We start from the raw sequence: 15361 nt of genomic DNA, 5'->3' as shown, positions 1-15361 counted from the left end.
TGGGGTAGAACTGGACAGGGACTGAGGAGGGACTGGGGTAGAACTGGGCAGGGAACAAGGAGGGACTGGGGTAGAACTGGACAGGGACTGAACAGGGACTGAGGAGGGACCAAGGCAGAGCTGAGCAGGGACTGAGCAGACAGAGCAGGGACCAAGGAGTGACCAAGGAGGGACTGAGCAGGGACCTGCCACCCTGCTGTCACACAGAGGTGACCGGTGGCAGTGAGGCCCCATTTCACACGTGGCCAGCCCCCTCTCCCCACGCAGGCCCCTTACTGCAGTTGGCAGGTTCATCGGAGCCATCCACGCAGTCGTTGTCACGGTCACAGACCCAGACACGGGGGATGCAGCGCTTGGTGATGGCACATTGGAACTGGTTGGGGGCACAGGTCACCTCCGCTGCAGGAGGGAGGAGGGGTGTCAGGAGGGGCAGCAGGGCAGGCAGGAACCAGCCACCCCTTGTCCCAAAAACCAGCCGCAGGGCTGAGAGGTGTGCGGGTGCTCCAGGGATCACAAGGGTCTGGTGTGCTCGGCAGAAGGGATGGAGCAGAGCCATCAAGTGGCCCCAGAAGACTCCCCGCTATGGGGGGGACAGGGAAAAGGCCACCAGATCCCTCAGCTAGGCAACAGGCTCAGCCCAAATCCACTCCAAGGGATTTAAGGATTTCATTTCCACTTAGGAGACAGCAGCAGGGGGTGATGGGGACAGAGGGTCTGTGGAGAAAGCCCTGGGACACCCCAGGGAGCCAAACACCCCAAGACATGGACCTGAGCCCTTCAGTGTGGCCCACGCTCGCTCCCACCCCACACCCCGAGCCCCCCACTCACGGCAGTCCTTCTCATCCTCCCCATCCCCGCAGTTGTCCTGCCCGTTGCAGCGGAAGATGCCCGGGATGCAGCGGTTGGTGTTGGTGCACTTGAACTGGCTGGGCAGGCAGACGTGGATGTCTGGGGGAGGAGGTGACATGGTCAGGGGGTGACAGGCTGCAGCTGCACGCTGTGGGGGCCTGGGGGTCACGAGGGGACGCGGGGAACCTACCACAGTTGGCCTCGTCCGAGTTGTCCTGGCAGTCATTGTCCCCGTCGCAGATGAAGGCGGGGTTGGTGCAGATCCCTGTGGAGCACTGGAACTGCCCTGGCCTGCACTTGAACTCAGCTGTGGGATAACACAGGGCCACAGGTTTGCTCTGAGGAACATTTTTAGGGCAAACCTCAACCTCAAACCCCTGCTGGACCCCTCTGGGGTCCTCTGCATGGAGCCAGCACCCAACTCCAGGCTCAGGCACTGCTCCACGGGACAATCCCGACACAGGGACAGGTGCGTCCCACTGCTCCCTGAATCCCGTTATTGGACTGACCCTCCCCTCCATGGGGCTGTCCGAACAGCCCAGGGGTGCTGGGACATGGGGGGCTGTGTCACCCCCCGGCACTCACGGCAATCCTCCGGCTCGTCCGACCGGTCCCCGCAGTCGTCCTCGGTGTCGCATTTCCACCAGAAAGGGATGCACTTGTCATTCTTGCAGACAAACTGGTGGAGAGAGGAGCCCGTGAGGTGGCTCGGGATGGGGAGGGGGGACCCCGAAAGATTTCATCCCCAGCGAGCTCAGCCCAGGGCACTGATCCTGTGCTGTCCCCTCCAGGTAGTCCCAAGTCCCAACCTGGAGCAAAGCCTTAACCCCACCCACGCCCCGGGGTTTGAGGAGAGGGGCAGAAGAACATTCCAGAGCTGGAGGCTCTCTGGCTCCCCTAGACACCCCCAAACATGAAGTGCCACAGGAGGGAGGTGCTGCCTGCACCCACAGAAGACCCTGCTGCACCCCAGCACCCCTGGGGAGACCACGGCGGGAGGGACAGGGGCACGGGGATTATCCAGGCAGGCAGGGACAGGCAGGGACAGGCAGGGACAGGCAGGGACAGGCAGCAGGGGGTTACCTGGCTGGCTGTGCAGTTGGACACACAGGTTTTGCCATCACTGCCCAGGTAGAAGTTGGTGGGACAGGCACACTTGTGCCCCCCACCCGGCGAGAGCAGGCAGAGGTTGCTGCAGCCGCCGTTGTTGATCTTGCAGGGATGGTCGGGAACTGGGGAGAGCAGGGGGACAGCAGCGAGTCAGACCCGGCTGGGGACCCTCAGGGCGGCGTGGGAGCGGCAAGAACCCTTGTCACCCTGTTCCTGCTCCCCCTGCCCAAGCCAGCGTCCCCCCATGTCCCTTTTCCAGGGTGGTTCCCCAGCATGGTGACCCCCGGGCCGCGCTCACCGTCGGGCTGGCGGTACGGGTGGTAGATGTGGATGTCCATGGGCCGGTGTAAGGTGCTGATCAGCAGCGTCTTGTTGGCTCCCGTCGTCTTGTGGGCCCGGTTGATGGACTTGGTCTCCCAGTCGGTCCAGTAGATGAAATCCTCGAAGAGGGTGAGCGCGAAGATGTGTGGGATGTCCTGGCTCAGCACTGCGAGGGGAGCAAGCGCTCAGCCAGGGGCTGTCCCACGTCCCCCTCCCGCAAGGAAGCAGTCACTGGACACAGAGGAGTGGCCAGAGCTGGGGACTGTCCCCAGCAGCCCTGCCTCCCACTCCAAGGCCTGACCCACAGCCTGGACATCTCCCCAGGCCCGCTGGCGCTGTGGGAGCCCCGGTGCTCTCACCCGTGTGCCGGTTGGAGCCATCCAGGCTGGCGAACTCGATGTAGTCCTCGCGGGCATCGGCCCAGTAGATCCGGCTGTTGATGTAGTCCAGGGTGAGGCCGTTGGGCCACGTGATCTTGGTGTCCACGATGACGCTGCGGTTGGTGCCGTCCATGCCGATCTTGCCGATCAGCGAGTGGTCGCCCCAGTCCGTCCAGTAGAGGTAGCTGGGGATGGAACAGAAGGGCAGGGAGAGGCTGAGTCAGAAACCACAGAAATTCCTCCCTGTGAGGGTGACGAGGCCCTGGCAGAGGGTGCCCAGAGAAGCTGTGGCTGCCCTATCCCTGGAAGTGTCCAAGGTTGGACGGGGCTTGGAGCAACCTGGGATAGTGGAAGGTGGCTGCCCACAGCAGTGGGGTGGAACAAGATGGTCTTTAAGGTCCCTTCCACCCCAAACCACCCCGTGACTCTGTGATAAACAGGCACAGGGCAGGGAGAAGCATCCTGAGGCCAGGAGGGAAGGCTTCATCCCATCTCCCAACCTCTGGGACTACGGCAAGATGACCACAGCCCCGTTCCCAGTGCAGAGGGGCAGGTCCGTGTCCCCCAGGCTCTCACCCATTCTGCACGTCCACCACCAGCGCGCGGGGCTCGCGCAGGCCCGAGTTGACCAGCACGGTGCGGTACGCGCCGTTGAGCTTCGACACCTCGATGGTGTCCCGGCCCTTGTCACACCAGTACAGGTTTCCTCCCACCCAGTCCACGGCCAGCCCATCGGGGTTGCTGAGCCCCGTGCGGTGAAGGACCTGCCGGGAGGAATCAAAGGTGACAGGGCTGAGCGGGGAGGACCAAACCCTGATCTCTCGGGGGTGACAACATCCCCCTCGCCAGCCCAGATCTCCTTCCTCACTCCCCTCTTAGGTTTAGATGGGCTATTGGGAAGGAATTCCTCCCTGTGAGGGTGGGCAGGCTCTGGCACAGGGTACCCAGAGGAGCTGTGGCTGCCCCTGGATCCCTGTAGGTGTCCAAGGGCAGGTTGGACAAGGTTTGGAGCATCCTGATATAGTGGAAGGTGTCCCAACCCATGGCAGGGGGTGGGACTGGATGAATTTCAAGGGTCCTTCCAACCCAAATCATTCCATGACTCCATGACTCTTCCCCCAGCCCACCTTGTCCCGTACTTCGGGGCAGCATGGAGCCCACCCCTGCTTGGGATGGGGCTGCCCAACATCCCACGGGGCTGATCCCCAGAGCCCAGTGATGACCCCACAGCAGGGCAGGGGGTGGGTGAGGCCCGGCTGCGTGCCCTGGGTGCCCCAGGGGCTGCCCCGTCCCCTCACCTGGACGTTGCTGCCGTTGATGTGCATGCGGCGGATCATGCTGCCCTGCGTGGTGACGTCTGTCCAGTAGATCATCTGCTCCCGGTAGTCGAAATCCAGAGCCACAGCATTGTTCAGCCCCTGGGGAAGGGGGAGGGAAAAGGGTTGCAGCAGCCCCGATGGCTGGCATGGGCTCTGGGGGGTTTTATAGACCCCACAGCCTCACCGCCTGCTCCTTGCTCACAGTGACCTCCTGCCATTTAGATGGATCTACCAAGAGCCCAAACTCCTCAGTTGGAAGCTCCTGTGCCCTTCAGGGCCCTCTCCATCCCCAAATCCCAGCCACGTGGGGCTGGTGTCCCCCCTGCTCCCAGCTCAGCCCGCACCTGCTTGAGCAGAGTGTAGTTTGAGCCGTCCAGGTTGAGCTTCCTCAGATAGTACCGGTTGGCGAAGATGAGGAAAGGCTCTTCATCTACGTGGGGAAAGAGGGAAAAGTGGCAGGGAAGCACTGCTGGGACGCGGGCAGAACCCTGCAGACCTGCCACCCTCTCTGCCCCACTCCCTGGTGAGTTGGAGGCAGCCACTTCACCCTGTGACCAACTCCAGCGCCAGGAACATCCCACGGTCACCAGGAACATCCTGGCTCTCACCTGTGACAGCCTTGCAGCTGGTGGGGTTGTCAGGTCTGAGCTTGTAGCCCTCGGTGCAGAGGCACTTGAAGCTGCCCAGGGTATTGATGCACTTCTGGCTGCAGGGGTAGGTGGTGGAGCACTCATCGATGTCGATGCACGTCTTCCCGTCGTCCTTCAGCCGGAACCCGGGACGGCATCTGCACTGCAGGAGCAACCCGGAGCTGTCAGACACCTCCAAGGCCCGCGCGCCGGGAGGTGGCAGGTGCTGGGAGGTGACAAGTGTCACCGTGGGACACGTGGACTCGGCAAGGACAGCTGAGATGCACAAACAGTGCCTGAAGCGCCCGCGTCACATCCCTGGCCCAGCTGGCACAGGACAGACACAACCCTCAGGTCTGCGGAGAGGGAACAGCAGGAGCTGTGCCAGGGGAGGTTTAGGCTGGATATCAGGAAAAGGTTCTTCCCCCAGAGGGTGGTCAGGCACTGGTGGCTGGCACAGCCCTGAGGCTGTCAGAGCTCCAGGAGCATTTGGACAACGCTCTCAGGCACAGGGTGGGACTGCTGAGGTCTCCTGTGCAGGGGCAGGCATTGGACTTCCAACAATCCTTGTAGGTCCCTTCCAACTCAGGGCATTCCGTAACTCTACGATCCCTGCAGGCAGCCCCCCACCCCGTGGCCCCCTACCTTGTACCCGATCTTGAGGTCCTCACACTCCTGGGAGCAGCCACTCAGCTTCTTGTTGAGGCACTCGTTGATGAAGCAGTTCAGCTCGTCGGAGCCGTCAGTGCAGTCGTTGTTGTTGTCACAGAGCAGCGCCTCGGAGATGCACTTCCCGTTCTTGCAGAGGAAGAAGGAGTCGTTGCACTTGTTCTCTGTGGAGAAGAGGTGGCAGTGGTCAGTGGGGGGTGGCTGGGACCCCACTATCCCCCCTGGGACCCCACCGTGACCCCACAGGTACCTGGGCTGCTGCAGCGTGGGTTCTTGGGTGCTTCGTCTGAGTGGTCGTGGCAGTCGAACTCCCCATCGCACTCCCACTGCCGGTTGCTGAGGCAGCGGCCGTTGTCACAGCGGAACTCGTGGGGGCCACAGGTGGGGTACTCTGAGGGAGGGTGAGGGGCTCAGCCTGCATCCCACTTTCCTGAACCTTCTGGAGGCACCGTGGAGCCACTCGGAGAAAGAGAGGCACCACGGAGGCAAAGCTTCCCGAGCTGCTGGGAGTGACAGGGACACCACGGAGCAGCTGGCTTGGGACAGGGCTGCTCTGCACACACACGGATCCCTCCGTGGGTTTGGATCTCTCCGTGGGTTTGGAGAGATGCCAGGGCTGAAGGGCTGCTCTCCACCAATAATCCCCTTCTGCTGCCTCTCCGAGTTCCCTCTCACCACACTCACATCAAACCCCCCCGGGGTGATGAAGACCCTCCCAGGGTACCGTCCCAAAGCCCAGGAGGAGTGGGTCAGTCCAGCTCAGTCCCCCTGGGTCCCACAGACACCCACCACACTCTGGGGACTCATCAGAGCCGTCACCGCAGTCGTTGTCGTGGTCGCAGACGAAGTGCTTGGGGATGCACTGCCGGTTCCCGCACATGAACTCGCGCTCGTCGCAGGTGTTGTTGTACGCTGCAACAGGGCACCGCCACCGTCAGCCCCTGCCAGCCCCCTGCCACCCCCAGCCCCCCTCCCTCGGGCACTCACAGCAGCCGGCAGCGAGGGTCTCATCGGCCCCGTCCGCACAGTCCTTGTCCCCGTCACAGAGCCAGCGCTCTGGCACGCACACGTAGGTGCCTGGGCACTGGAAGGATCCTGAGCTGCAGGTGGTCAGCCCTGGGGAAGGGAGGAGCAGGATGGAGTCCGGTCACCCCACTGCTGGAGGCTCTGGGGAGCCCCAAGACACAGAGCCCAGGAGAGCGGTGAGAGTGCGGGTGGGAGAAGGGATGGGCAGAGGCAGGAACACGGCAATGGAGCAGGCAGGGACTGAGGCAGGGGAGAGGGGCTGCGGCAGACTCACGGCAGCGACTGTCCTCGTCAGAGCCGTCCCCGCAGTCGTCGGCCCCGTCACACACCCAGAGCTTGGAGATGCAGCGGTGGTTGTTGCACTCGAACTGCACGGGGTAGCAGAACTTGTCTGGGAGAGGAGAAGAGTAGGATATGGAGGTCAGAGCGAGGTGATCTGGGGAGGAGACACCAGCAGAGCACGGCCAGGCTGGGTCAGCCGGGCTCCAGGAGCCCAGGGGGGTGTTGGGGGTACTGCTCGTGGTGATGGGCACCACTGGGCTGGTGGGGGACTCCCTATTCCTGGAGCTGGGGAAGACCCCCAGCTCCTGAGCACTGTTTGGGGCTTGTTCCAGGAGGTTAGAACTAAAAACAAAGCTGAAGGGAGCCAAAAGTGGCCCCGTTCAAAAGGGCCACGGACACTTGTGTATGTGCTGATCAAACCAGCACAGGAGGACATTTATACTGGTCACAGCTAAAAGCCCGAGAGTGTGGAGTAAAACCACACAGGGGGAGGAATGTGGGGTCTCGTCCTTGGCAAAGGGATGTCAGGTAGAGAAGAGGGCCCTGCCCACCCTCCAGCACCGCCCTGTGCCCTGGCCCAAATCCTGACCCTGCCGCTCACTGCACTGGGTCTCATCTTCGCCGTTCTCACAGTCGTCCTCCTTGTCGCAGGTCCAGGTCATGGGGATGCACCTCCCGCTCGGGCAGGCAAAGTAGTTGGACGGACATTTGGGCTTCCTCCCACCTACTTTGTGAAGGAAACATCAGTGAGGACGACGGTGTGGCCACGTCCTGCCTCCTCCCAGCCCGGCACTGAAGGATTCCTCCCCAAAATCCCCCTGAGGTCCCGCATCCCCGATCCCTGCAGCACCCTCTGCACTGGAGCCACACGGGCAGAGGACAACAGTCCCAGTGGGAAAACAAAGCACCCACAGCCCAAGCAGACCCCAAAGGGGTATCCCTGCCCCTGGAGCCCCCTCTGCCCTCCCGCTCTCACCGGGGCAGTTGCGCTCGTCTGAGTAGTCGCCGCAGTCGTTGGCGCCGTCGCACACCCAGCTGGGTGCGTAGCACAGGGACGTGTGCTCGCACTTCTGGAACGTGGTGCCCTTCACCCCCAGCTTGAAGTAGCTGCTGCAGTCGGTGGCGGCTGCGAGGAATCACAGCAGGAGCCCCGGTGACACAGCAGGAACCACGCCAGAAGCTCCCACCACGTGGCACTGGCCTCTGCCCGGCTGCCGGAGCCTCTCACACCCCAAACACCCCCAGATGTGCCCCACACGTGCCCAGGGCTGCAGGGACCCATTGGGTGGTGGGGATGCATGGCACTGGGGGGCTGCAGGGATGGGCTGCAGCTGCCTCATCTGGCAGGTGCCCTAAAGCTGCGGGACAGGAGCAGGACCCTCCTCCCTCCCCGATCCAGCACAAATCCCAAAGACCAGGTCCCTGCCACTGGCACCGAGGGCAGGAGCATCTCCAGAGCTGAGGAGGGGTCAGGGGCAGCAGCCAGGCACTCACTGCAGTTCATTTCATCCGAGGCGTCCTCGCAGTCGATGAACTGGTTGCAGCGGCTGGAATTCCCAATGCAGCTCCCATCTCGGCAGCGGAACTCGGTGGCGGCACAGCTGGTTTCTGCCAGGGGATGAGGCAGGGTGGTGGGACCCCAAGTGCACACCCACCCCATGACACCCACGGGTACTGCAGAGGGGCATCCACACCCCCCCACTGACCACGCAGCTCTGGGCTGCCCAGAGCGCTCCCAGACCCCATCTCCTTCCGGAGGAGACCCAGTGCCTCCTGGCTCACGCTCTGCCTGGCAGTCTGAGCCCCTCTCCCTGACACAACCAGGCCTGGACAGGACTCTGAGAAGCTCTCGACCACCCCTGTCAGTTTGGGACCCAGCAGACCCATCCTGCAGCCCCCTAAGGGGGTGCTGCCTTTGGGAATGCTTGGGAGCCATGAGGAGCAGTGACACTGCACCCTGTGCCCCTCCTGGGTGTCAAAGCACTCTTGTTGGGAGGCTCCGGGCGCTGCGTGCCCATGCCCAGGCGTTTTTCCTCTCAGCTGTCACTCCGTGAGCTTTCCAAAGCAGCACAAGCTTGACCCTGACTCTCCGTTAAGCCCCAGCTCTACTCTGCTCCTGTCAAGGTGATGGTAACTCCCTCCTGAAGCCGCTGTCCCCGTCCCAGGCAGCTGACGGAGCCCTGGCAGGGCTGGCCGGGCGCCAGGCAGACACTCACTGTTGCAGGGCAGCTCGTCCGAGTTGTCCCCGCAGTCGTCCACGCCGTTGCACCAGTAGCGACTGGCGACACAGCGCCCGTTCATGCAGTGCAGGTACCCCTTCTTGCACTTGCGGCTGCCTGCCAGGGAGGAGGAGGAGAAGAAGGAAGAGGAGGAGGAGGAAGAGGTGAGCAGAGGAAGGGCAGGCACCCCCGAGGTGCTCAGATCGTCAGGGACCCTTCAGCAGGGGAAGAAACCACGGAGCAGGATCAGGGAACTGATCCCTGGTGCAGAGGGGTGACGGCTGGTGTTTGAGGGTGCTGCAGATCCCACTGGCTCAGCTGCAGGTGTTCTGCTCTCCAGCCCATCCCCAACACCTGAAAAGGTCTGGAGACCTTAAAGCCTGGCTGGGCACAGCTCTGGGAGGGTAGGAGAGACTGTGAGCACCTGAGGGATGCAAGGACGCCCCAGAGCCCTGGTTCTCTTTGCTGAGCAACCCTGGCAATGTCAAAGGCCAGCATGGATGGGGCTTGGAGCAACCTGGGCTAGTGGAAGGTGTCCCTGCCCATAGCAGAGGGTGGAATGAGATGAGCTTTAAGGTCCCTCCCGACTCAAACTGTTCCATGATCTTGAACACAGGGAAAAGGATTGATTTACTGGAGCGCTATGAATCCTAAATTGTCATCTTCCACCCCCTTAAGTTTTTGCCTCCATCGTCTTTTAAGTTTTTATGGCAAATTCAAAGAGGTTCTAAGACTAATTAACAAGGGACAGACCTCGCAAGGCTGTGTGGAGGTTCCTGCCTCATGTGTTTGGCTGCCTTGAAGGGGAAGCCCCAGATTTGGTCCCTTCCAACCCAAACCATTCCGTGACTCTCTGAGTGGAGCTGGCAGCCTGGGCAGGGTGTCTGGGGGTGCCAGGGTGCGTGTGTGGGTGAGCAAGGCAGCAAGAGGAGGAACCTTACTGCAGTAGGACTGCTTCTCGTCCGACTTGTCCTTGCAGTGCACGACGCCGTCGCAGGTGCGGCTGAAGTCGATGCAGTCGCCGTTGCCGCACTCAAACTCGTCGTGCACGTTGCAGGTGGAATTCACAGCTGGACAGAGCATGGACACGTCAGCTCTGCCAGCCTGAGATCGGCCTCACCCCCTCCTTTCCTCAGCCCCTCCCACCCCCCTCACCTTTGCAGGTGAAATCCTCCTGCAGGACCCGCTCCCCGCGGCAGGAGCAGTTGACGTGGCCCTTGGGGGTGAGCAGGCACAGGTCCTGGCAGCCGCCGTTGTTCACCCGGCATGGGGACAGCTCGCCTAGGACAGAGGGATGGTGGTCACACCAGGGATGGACCCAGCAGCCCCTGCTCCTTGTCCTCCCTGCTGGGCCAAAGTAGGGATCCCTCCCCAGGCTCTTCCCATGGGGCTACGGAGGGGGTAGGGGGCTGGAGGCACCCGGTCTCCCCACATTTTACAAGGAGATGCCCTGGAAGAACAGGGACAGGGCAAATCCTCTCTGTCTTCAGCCTGCACAGGGTTTGGATATGGACAACTCTGGCGTGAGGGTCATGAGGGGGAAATGACAAGCTGGGAAGGACGATGGGATGGATTCCCAAAGGGCCAGGAAGGACAGTGGGATGGGTTCCTAAAGTTCCCGGAAGGACAGAGAAATGGATTTCCAAAATGCCAGGAAGGATGGTGGGATGGGCTCCCAAAGGACCATGAGGGACAGTGGGATGGGCTCCCAAAGGGCCAGGAAGGACGGTGGGATGGATTCCCCTTCCCCAGACCTGCAGACAGGGCGAGGGGCAGAGGGCAGGGACGCTGCAGGGACAGCAGAGGGTCCTTACAGCTGTCAGTGTCGTTGGCCACGGCGATGATGCCCATGGGCTGCTGGGGGATGTCCACGCGCAGCAGCTTCATGTCGGTGCCCACGTATTTGTTGGCGCGCTGCACGGCCCGGCGCACCCAGTCCGTCCAGAAGATGTAATCACCGTACACGGCCAGGCCAAAGGGGTGCACGGGCTCCGACTTCAGGATCACCTGCCAGCCACAGAATCGTGGAACAGGTTGGGTTGGAAAGGATCTTCAAACTCATCCAGTTCCCACATCCCTGCCATGGGCAGGGACACCTTGCAGGGTTGCTCCAAGCACCGTCCAACCTGGCCTTGGACACTTCACAGAATCCCTGAGGTTGGAAAAGGTCTCCAAGATCAAGTCCAACCTGTGACCAACCCCCTCCAGAGCACTCCGTGCCAGGTCCAGTTGCTCCTTGGACACCTTCAGGGATGGTGACTCCACCACCTCCCTGGGCAGCCCCTTCCAATATTTAACAACCCTTTCCATTAAGAAATTCCTTCTCATGTCCAACCTGAACCTCCTCTAGTGCAGCTCGAAGCCATGTCCTCACTTCTCAGGGACACAGGCAAACCGGGAGCAGGAGGAACCTGCTGTGGGATGCCCCAAACACACCCAGTGTCCACCCCAGTGGGATGCCTGACCTCCCCAGCCCCAGGAACAGCTCTGCTTCCCTCTGACCACACTCCAGCCCCAGTCTGGACACTCTCCTCCCCATCTCACTGGCCTCAGACTCACGTGGCGATGGGAGCCGTCGTATTCGCAGCGCTCGATCTTGTCCAGGGTGGCATCAGAGAAGTAAATCTTCTCAGCCTTGTGGTCAATGGCCAACCCGTTGGGCGTCCGTATGTCCTGGTCGATGATGATGAGGACGTTGGCACCAGAGAGGGTGGCTCGCATGATGCTGGGGTGCTGCTCATTCCAGTTGGTCCAGAACATCAGGCTGGGAGGGGACAGACACACAACGCTTTTGGAGCCCCAGCTCAGCCACATCCCTCCACGGCTGGGGGGCTTCCAGAGGCTGGGGGATGGGTGGGACATCATTCCCACATAAAAAGAGTGGGAAGGGGGTGAATGAGGCTGCTGGGACATGTGGCACTCTGTGGATGGGGATGGGATGGGGCATCTGGAGCTGCTTTGGGGTGCTGAAGGATTTGTGGGCAGGGGGGAGCACAGGGTCTTTCCTCCCTGGGGGTCCAATCCTCTCTGTGCTGGGATCCAGAGCTTCCTTCCCAGTGGAGCGATGTCCACTGCAACCACGTGGACCCCTGGGGGGGGCTGGCTGGACACTCAGTGGCCACTCACTTCTGGCACTCGTCCAGCACAAAGGCACGGGGGTGGTCGTCCCCTGACATGGTGATCACGGTCTCCCTCTCGAACGCCCCGAGCCGGCTCTGGTCCACGGTGTGCCGGGTGATGGTGGACGTGGTGTAGCTCGTCCAGTACAGCGTGTCCCAGCCGCGGTGGTACGCCAGCCCCTCCACCGAGCCCACGTCTGGGGGGACAGGTAAGGGTCACACGCAGCCCGGACCCCTGCATGACCAGCGCTGACCCTGACACTGGGATGTTGAAGTTTTTGCTTTTAATTACAGCCCAAAAATCCCTCGGAGGCTTTGGCTGCTGGGTGGAGACTCAGCGGGGCTGGGGGCTGCACTCAGGGAGGAGCAGAGACCCCTGAGACTCGGGAATCTCGTGGGCAGAGCTCTGCTGGAACGGCCCTCCCTTGCAGGAAGGCTGAGAGATGGACACCTACAACACACCAAGGACTTGAATTTGGCTCTCAAGCTCCACACCAGCCAGACCTTGCTCTGGGCCCACAGCAGCAGCGCTGGGAAGGGCAGGGTTTCCCTCTGCCAGGGGACAGCTGAGCCCCTGGGGCACAAAGTGACAAGGCAAAGCCTGGTGGGGACCAGGGAGCCCTTCCCAGCTGGGAACTTGAGCCATGCACCCATCCTCCCCCCTCATTAGTGCTCAGCAAAGGATTTAATGAGGCGGCTGTGAGAGCTGGGCCGCGCTCTCCCCTCTCAGGGATAAAGCACCTCGAGCGCCGCTGCGAACTCCCTCATTAGCAGCACGTCCAAGGCCCGGGGAGCTCCTGGAGCAGCAACCACAGCTCTTTGAAGCTGCTGCAGGTGCCAATAAACCCAACCAAGTGCAAGGCAAGGGCTGGAGGTGAGGCCAGGGCTGGGCACCCCAAGGGTCAGGGCTCAGGGCGCTGCCTCGGGAGGTGAGTGCAAGCACAGAGCCGATCCCAACTTCGCTGCAGTGCCTGTTTCTAGAGCCATGCCCGCCCGAGCCTCGTGACACGCTCTCTGTGCCACAACGAGCTCTGCAGGCTGCTCCCAGTGCCTGTATCCACTTCCAGAGGCTCCTCAGAAACCTCACAGCTGAGCCTGTACCCACTGCCCCTCCAACAAAACACATTATCCAAGGACCAAAACCCTTCGGGGTGTGGGAGGAGGTGGGGGAGGACAGAGAGAGGGGTCTGAGGGTGGGCACAGAGGGGAGAACCCTGTGCCACTCACTCTCCACGATGGTCTTGCGCCCCGTGCCATCGTCGTTGATCTGCTGGATGTTGCCGAAGTGGATGTCGCTGTAGAAGATGCGGTTGCTGCCCTTGGAGCCGTAGCGGTAATCGAAAGCCAGGGCGATGACGTTCTTCATGTGCTCCGCGTCCTCGAAGGGTTTGATGGGCGCGTTGAGGTTGTTCTCATCCGAGAGGTGGATGCTCTTGAGGATGGTGCGCTCCGAGTAGAGCAGGTACCCGTCGTAGTCCCGGCAGCTCACGCCGTCCTCGGACAGCATCCCGTGGGCGCAGGCGCACGTCCTCTGCCCGCCGCCGCGGAACAGGCACAGCTGCTGGCAGCCCCCGTTGTTCTGGGCACAGATGTTGGTGCCTGGTGGGGGGACAGGGGGGATTGGGCGAGGCACTGGGCAGGATGCACCCGCTCGGCCGCTTTCGGCTCTCAGCGCTCCCGGAGGCGGCAGGGACACGGTGACGCATTTGTTTCCATCCCCGTTCCCGACATGAGGAGCTGCCCCCCACGCTTGGACCTACCCTTCTGCCGGGCCCGGTTGAAGACTTTGATGTCCTTGAGCTGCACACCGATCCCGGTCCGCAGCGACACCGACTCGGTGGCATTGTCCTTGTTGCCTCTTTTGATGGAGCCATTGGCGTGAGTCCTGAAGGAGGACGGAGTCACCGAGTGACCAGCACAGGACCCTTCCCCACCTCACCACAGCACCCACCGGCTCCCCCCGCCCTCCACACAGCCCCCAGCCCCCTTGGCACCGCACCTGTCGCTCCAGTAGATGTATTCCTCAAAGACCGACACGGAGAACATGTCCATGTTGTTGCTGGACAGGACGACCTCCCGGTTCTCGCCTGTCTCCAGGTCAATCCGTTCGATCTTGTCTGTCCGGGCGTCGCACCAGTACAGCTTCCCATCCTGCGGGGATGGGAGAACATCCCAGTTGGCCTGGGGGCAGCACCCTCTGCACCTCTGGCAGGATATCCCAGGGTTCAGACCACCCTGGACAACCCTCCTGGAGCCCCAAGGAGGGCAACCATGTCCCCACCAGCAACAGGACATGGCCACAGGGACCCTTGGGACTGGTACCAGATGCTGACTGTACCTCATAGTCCACGGAAATCCCATTGGGCCAACTGATGCTGACGTTGACCAGCACCATCCGCTCGGTGCCGTCCAGGCGCGAGCGCTCGATGCGGGGGTACTGCCCCCACTCCGTCCAGAACAGGTACCTGAGGGGACAGCAGGGACGTCACCGCAGGGACGTCACCAGGAGCAGCATCCTGAGGCCCTTTGGCCATTGGAGTAAAGGACAGACACCACCCCATTCATCCCCCCACACCGGGGCCTCAGTGCAGACCCTGCCCGCTCACAGACTGGGCATCACATCCCCTGCATCTCCAACCCTCCCCACATCCAAACACCGCTCCTCTCCCTGGGGCTCAAAGCTGGAGCCAGTCTGGGGAGGCTCTGCTTGGATTTCCAGAGGTACTGGCACCCACCAGCTCCCAAGGGGCTCCCAGGGAGTTCAGCCCATCAGTGAAAGGAGGGTTGAATCCAGGGTTTGGACTCCTTGGTGTGGCAGGAGATGTGTGAGTCCTTCCCTGCTGTGTGCACACCCTACTGCGTCCCCCTCTGCCGGGAGCTGCGCGGGTCTCACCCTGTGCCCACCCTGCGGGTGATGCCCCTCTCTGGGGCGGTGTCTCACCCCTTCTCTGGATGGACCGTGATGGCCCGTGGCTTGTCCAGCCCCTGCGAGATGACCACATAGCGGAAGGACCCGTTCAGCCTGGCCACCTCGATGACATCGAAGCCCTGGTCCGTCCAGTAGATGTTTCCTGCAAGAGCAGACGGTGAAGCCCCTGGCAAGCCCCGCTGCCCCCGCTGTCCCCAGGTCCAGAGCCCCATCCCACCAGCGATCCAGTCCACAGCGATGCCCTCCACGCGGCCAATGCCGTTGGTCACCACGTCCTCGCGCCACGTCTGGTCCCGCTTGGCTCGACTGATGGTGCTCAGGCCCATGTCCACCCAGTAAATCGTGTCGTTCTCTGAGAGGGACAAGGAGGCAGGAGGGGACGAGTCAGTGACCACCTCTGGTCACTCCAGAGTGGTAAAAACCTGCACCTCAGGGCCCTGAAATCCTGTCCTCTGAGGGGGTGTTCCAGGGCAAAGTGCTGCCAAAGGGAGGGATCTGGTGATGGCCCC

General features: G+C 62.1%; 1 protein-coding gene across 3 annotated transcripts in view; it reads right to left on the bottom strand.

Annotated features, from left to right (window-relative positions):
• Positions 1 to 220: 220 nt before the first annotated feature.
• The window catches only part of LOC121672129 (low-density lipoprotein receptor-related protein 1), a 30791-nt gene continuing 15650 nt past the window's right edge, over positions 221 to 15361 (bottom strand). For 2 of the 3 annotated variants that reach the window (XM_042044649.1, XM_042044650.1), the window contains 31 exons: positions 15070 to 15204; positions 14865 to 14994; positions 14262 to 14388; positions 13923 to 14074; positions 13684 to 13808; positions 13151 to 13522; positions 11931 to 12120; positions 11364 to 11568; positions 10619 to 10811; positions 9960 to 10085; positions 9746 to 9874; positions 8802 to 8921; positions 8080 to 8193; positions 7562 to 7711; positions 7175 to 7309; positions 6578 to 6694; positions 6265 to 6393; positions 6067 to 6189; positions 5528 to 5668; positions 5254 to 5441; positions 4588 to 4771; positions 4324 to 4409; positions 3959 to 4078; positions 3237 to 3424; positions 2640 to 2845; positions 2258 to 2446; positions 1933 to 2081; positions 1435 to 1528; positions 1040 to 1156; positions 829 to 948; positions 221 to 399 (listed from right to left, as the gene is read on the bottom strand). In XM_042044649.1, coding sequence (XP_041900583.1) covers positions 236 to 399; positions 829 to 948; positions 1040 to 1156; positions 1435 to 1528; positions 1933 to 2081; positions 2258 to 2446; positions 2640 to 2845; positions 3237 to 3424; positions 3959 to 4078; positions 4324 to 4409; positions 4588 to 4771; positions 5254 to 5441; positions 5528 to 5668; positions 6067 to 6189; positions 6265 to 6393; positions 6578 to 6694; positions 7175 to 7309; positions 7562 to 7711; positions 8080 to 8193; positions 8802 to 8921; positions 9746 to 9874; positions 9960 to 10085; positions 10619 to 10811; positions 11364 to 11568; positions 11931 to 12120; positions 13151 to 13522; positions 13684 to 13808; positions 13923 to 14074; positions 14262 to 14388; positions 14865 to 14994; positions 15070 to 15204 — 4718 coding nt within the window. In that variant the 3' untranslated portion in view covers positions 221 to 235. Of the gene's footprint in view, positions 400 to 828; positions 949 to 1039; positions 1157 to 1434; positions 1529 to 1932; positions 2082 to 2257; positions 2447 to 2639; positions 2846 to 3236; positions 3425 to 3958; positions 4079 to 4323; positions 4410 to 4587; positions 4772 to 5253; positions 5442 to 5527; positions 5669 to 6066; positions 6190 to 6264; positions 6394 to 6577; positions 6695 to 7174; positions 7313 to 7561; positions 7712 to 8079; positions 8194 to 8801; positions 8922 to 9745; positions 9875 to 9959; positions 10086 to 10618; positions 10812 to 11363; positions 11569 to 11930; positions 12121 to 13150; positions 13523 to 13683; positions 13809 to 13922; positions 14075 to 14261; positions 14389 to 14864; positions 14995 to 15069; positions 15205 to 15361 lie in introns of all 3 variants that reach the window. The other variant, XM_042044648.1, reaches the window with a different exon arrangement.

Source organism: Corvus kubaryi, unplaced genomic scaffold (assembly GCF_017639235.1).
Source record: "Corvus kubaryi isolate FWS band 111438036 unplaced genomic scaffold, C.kubaryi_AGA036_p1.0 37955, whole genome shotgun sequence".
Taxonomy (NCBI): domain Eukaryota; kingdom Metazoa; phylum Chordata; class Aves; order Passeriformes; family Corvidae; genus Corvus; species Corvus kubaryi.
This window is presented reverse-complemented; position numbering and strand designations above follow the sequence as displayed.